This window comes from Calliphora vicina, chromosome 5 (genome assembly GCF_958450345.1).
Source record: "Calliphora vicina chromosome 5, idCalVici1.1, whole genome shotgun sequence".
Lineage (NCBI taxonomy): Eukaryota > Metazoa > Arthropoda > Insecta > Diptera > Calliphoridae > Calliphora > Calliphora vicina.
Window position 1 is genome coordinate 75,624,801 of NC_088784.1, and position 4,858 is coordinate 75,629,658.

The 4,858-nt window shown below is 31.6% G+C and overlaps 1 protein-coding gene across 1 annotated transcript; it reads left to right on the forward strand.

Moving 5' to 3' along the window:
- The first annotated feature begins 3,411 nt into the window (after nucleotides 1–3,411).
- ETH (Ecdysis triggering hormone) lies at nucleotides 3,412–4,161 on the forward strand. The gene is made up of 2 exons (XM_065513520.1): nucleotides 3,412–3,631; nucleotides 3,697–4,161. The coding sequence occupies exons 1-2, from the start codon at nucleotides 3,431–3,433 to the stop codon at nucleotides 4,129–4,131; spliced, it is 636 nt and encodes a 211-aa protein (XP_065369592.1). The 5' UTR covers nucleotides 3,412–3,430; the 3' UTR covers nucleotides 4,132–4,161.
- The last annotated feature ends 697 nt before the right edge of the window (nucleotides 4,162–4,858 follow it).

Genomic DNA, 4,858 nt, shown 5'->3' on the forward strand with positions numbered 1-4,858 from the left:
CCCACTTTGGGGCTTTGTGGCCCCAAAGTGGCCCCCCTTGGTGTTATAAGCCCAAATTCAAAACTTAATCCTATCAACAATCGGAAATCGGCCATGGGAAATCGGGCTATTCGTTTAGAAGTTACAGATTTATTTCCACTTTTTTTTCAGATCCCCCACTGTGCCTCGTCTTTCTAAATACTTTTTAATAGGTATTGCAACATGTGGCCGAGCGTTGTCATGATGGAATATTACTGTTTCATGTATGGCCACAAATTTGGGAATTTTTTTCCCAATGCTAGCTTCAAACGAATATGTTGCATTCGATACATATTCCCTGTGATGGTCTGGTCAGATTTCAGCAGCTCATAAGAGGATCATTTTCTCCCACCAAATACAGAGCATTACCTGGATATTTGTCTTTGGTGTCGATTCGGCTGGTTGGCCGGGCTTCACATACGATCTCTTACGCTTCGGGTTATCGTAATTAATTTTTCGGTGCAAAAATTATTTTCTTTTATAGCGTTCAAGCATCATTTCAGTCTTGGAAAATCGTCATCCAATCGTATGGTACCCAATTTCCAAGCTTTTGTATGAAACCTGTTGCTGCGTGCATCCCAAGAACACGGTCGCCATGACTTTATTGTCTGACAACCCTAACTTGGATTTCTTTATCACCGATTCATATGGAGAAACCTAGAGTATATTCGTATTCGGTTTTAATCGAAACCGCGGTTTTTCAAGGCCTAAAACCGAAACCGATTATTCTTCGGTTTTTACTTTTAATCTATTTTCAGTAGAAAAATTAAAAATTTAGAAATGAAAAACAAACTTTTTCATCCAAAGATTCATGCAAGTATTTCCTGACAATTAAAATTCAAATTTATTTATTTAATTTTAAAAAAAGAATGCAAACTGTTTTTATTTTCAAATATCCAATAAAAATATGGAGTACTGGCTGACCCGGTGCGCATCGCCACCCCAATTAGAAGAAAGAAATAGTACTATTAAGTCTCCCTTTGTGAATTAATAATAATTCAGGATAACATATCTCTAGTTTCATGTTTATTGATTCATTGTAATGTGGATTCTCGCTCATTCAAAATGTATTATTAGAATTAAAAAAGTACCATAAGGACCCACATTTTGTATTCCCACTTAGCACCACGAATGCCTAAAGTCACCTTTTGCGAATTCTAACTCATTCAGAATCATGTGTGTCTAATTTTTAGGTTTATTATAAAATATTTCAAAAGTACTATTACAATAAAGAAATAGTACTATTGCCAACTATTATGTATACATATAAGTAAAATAATTTAATAACAATTTTCCTCAATTGAACCCCCGTCAAGTTGGAAATCAAACTAATTTCCTGATTATAGGTTCAATATTATTGAAAATTCAAAAAGTACCATTTTGAAGAATGAAAAAGTACTCCTTAGTTTGGTTTAGTTCTCCGTTTTTGGTATCATAATACCATTCAGCCCCCTATTCTTGATTATTTCTTTACTGATAAGTATTAGCCAACTTTAATGTATATAAGCTAACTAATTTAATATATTAAAAAAAGTACCATTAAAAGAAAATGTACTAATTTTCCTTATCCTCTTGAACACCCGTCAAGTTTGAATTTTAAATTTGGTAGCTTTTCCTATATTATCAACGGGTTTTGTTTCTATAACACTTGATTCGTGGTTTTTAAATTCTTCGTTTTTTGGAAACTCTAGAGAAACCTACTGTTTTGACTGCTGTTTGGCCTCTGTAGTCTTGTGGTGGATCCACGGTTACCAAATGACACAAAAACTTGTCCATATTACGGTTGAACAACTCCAAACACTCCTGAAAATGTGTCAAACGATTGCGTTTGTGGTCAATTGTGAGCAAAATGAATGATCATAAATAAGTGAATGAATGATCATAAATAAGTAAAAACAAAAACCACGTTTCAAAGATACGCCATCTATTGTAAATCCCGATTTTTAAGTCATACACCCAATACAATCTTTTCATTTTACACATATGAAAAACGATTTTGCTAAGTTAGACTTCAGCTATTATCTTCAGATTATTTCTTAACTAGTTGGCTGAGCAGTTTGATCATTTTGATCCAAAATTTCCTATTTTTCTGGTCCGTTAAGCGAAAAGAAGATTATAGGTTAAGTACAGGATGATGAACCTAGATACATAAGGCATCAATTTAAAGGATTTCATAAATAAAGAGAGAAAAAGTTTTTCTGTGAAGAAGTGAAGAGTTTGCGAATGTGAAATGGGTCACGAGAAATTATTGGTTAATTTCTACGACTAGGAGGTAAATCTTGAGTATATGATAACTGAACACTATCTAATTGGGTTTTAAGGCCCATGAGTGTTATCAAGGCAGATTCTATAATTAAATAAAACGTTATTAAAATATTAAATCACAATAATTTCTGTCGGATATGGGAAGGATAATGTAGCATTGATCACATCTTATGGCACCTGCCATGCCTTGAAGAATAAACCCATCTGACATTGTCAAGATTCATATGATATTTATCATAGATTTCTTACGATTTTCTTGGAATTCTATATACACAGATAAAACTATTTCTTAAACCGTTTCAATTCAAATATTTGTCACATATTGAACTGGTTTCAATTATTGCATAATTAAATCAAGTATTCATTTGCTCAAAAACAAAATTTCTTGATATTTTCTATTGAATTTTGAGTTTTGAATTTGATTATTTTGACAATTGAATATACAATTTTCATTATTGGTTGAATTTCAAATACAAAAATTATTGAATAGATAATTTTCGTAATTGAAGACACATTTCTGTTATTTTTTGTGTTTCAATTACGAAAATTATCTATTCAATAATTTTTGTATTTGAAATTCAACCAATAACGAAAATTATATATTCAATTGTCAAAATAATCAAATTCAAAACTCAAAATTCAAAAGAAAATATCAAGAAATTTAGTTTTTGAGCAAATGAATACTTGATTTAATTATAAAATAATTGAAACCAGTTCAAAAATAATTTTTTCTGTGTATGGACTTGATAAATTTTGTAACTTAAAAATATTTAATGCTATTGGCACAAGTTTTTGAACAGCCGAAGACAAAGTTCCATGTAAATGACAGTTTATGAAATATTTAATTTACATATTATCTCCTTACAACCTATTTTCTATTAAGAATATTTAAAACATTTTATCAGTATTATTAAAAACCAAATAATCGATAATGCAAATTTAACTCATCAACTGTAAAACTAAAGGTAACCCGTATATTTTAAACACATGCTAACAAATATTACGGGCTTTATCTAGATCATCTGCCAAACAAATTTCCTATAAAAAGCTGGAATTTTACATTTTCAATACAGTAGCAATCTTATCCTAAAGATATGCCAACATACAAATAATTTAAAACGCAAGAATTTTTAATTTAGATCTCACAATGCATTATTTTTGTTTAATTATCTATGCCATTATTTTACTGGTTGGCATTGGCCATTGCAAAACCGACGATAGTCCTGGATTCTTTTTGAAAATTACCAAAAATGTGCCACGTTTGGGCAGAAGATCGGACAAGGATTTCGAAAGTAGTTTTTTGAAAAACTACAAGGCCATACCAAGAATTGGCAGAAGTGTGGAAGGTGTAAGTATTTACTATATATCATTAAATAACATAATTTGTTTTTATAAATATTAAAACACTTCTAGGATAATGGTTACTCCTCCCTCGAGAGCTGGCTTAATGAACAAACCTATTTGAGGAAACTGAATAAACGTGTGCTCATGAATCCTTTACGCATTTCCTCTCCCGAACGTGAGCTCAGTGTAGTGCAGCCTGTTAACTCAAATACTCTTATCGAGTTGATCGACAAAGATGCCATACCCAGTGATAATGTCAAGTTTGTGCATTGGAAGGATTTCGATCGTGCTTTGCAACTGGATGTGGATTTGTATGGAAAAGTTATTTCATTAGGACGTCGTCCGGATCAGCGTTTGAAACAGGATCTTAATATTGGCAGTTATATGCCATTGTTTAGCACAGGTCTGGGTGACGATGATGGCACGGATTTTATGCTTTATAATCAAGCTGGAGTTCAGGAGGGGAACTATAATGCTGATGCATTGCGTTATAATCGTATTTAGCTTATGGCGTTATTAATGGATTGAACAATTTTTTTTCTTCGAATTTAATGTAGTTTGGTGATGGTGAATAATTTAAATATGTATTTAGATTTTAAGTGAGTGTTTATTTATAGAGATTTGTAATGAAACATGTATCTCTTTTGATGAGAATTCTAGTCATTTGTAAGTTAATATATCCATGGATTGTTATGTGTATGTATGAGTCGTATTTAAGTAATAAAGTAAAATTTGCATAATATCAAAATACAGCTGCTACTTAAATAATACTTAAGTTTCATGGATCGTTCGCAATTAAAGAGTATCTTGAAAGGTTTTTAGGCCCATTGTGATAGCCTTAAAAGTGTTCACTTATAATCAGACAAGACTAAATTGTTCTTTTAGGTTGGGAAGTTTTGCTTTATAGTCCAGACTGCTCACCGTCCGACTACTATTTGTTTCGATAGATGCAGAACGCTCTCTTTGGAACAGAGTTTGGAACAGAGTATCCGATATTGGCTTGATTCGTTTTTGGCCTCAAAAGATGAGCAGTTCTATTGGATCGGAATCCATATATTGTCAGAAAGATGGGGAAATGTCATAGCTAACAATGGACAATACTCAAAGTATATTAATTTATATTGAAGAAATATTTCAAAGTAAATGCTAAAAATTTAAAAAATCCCAAATTTGTATGTCATACACCCAATATTAAAATTTGTATTTTACATTCGAATTTTAAAAGATAACA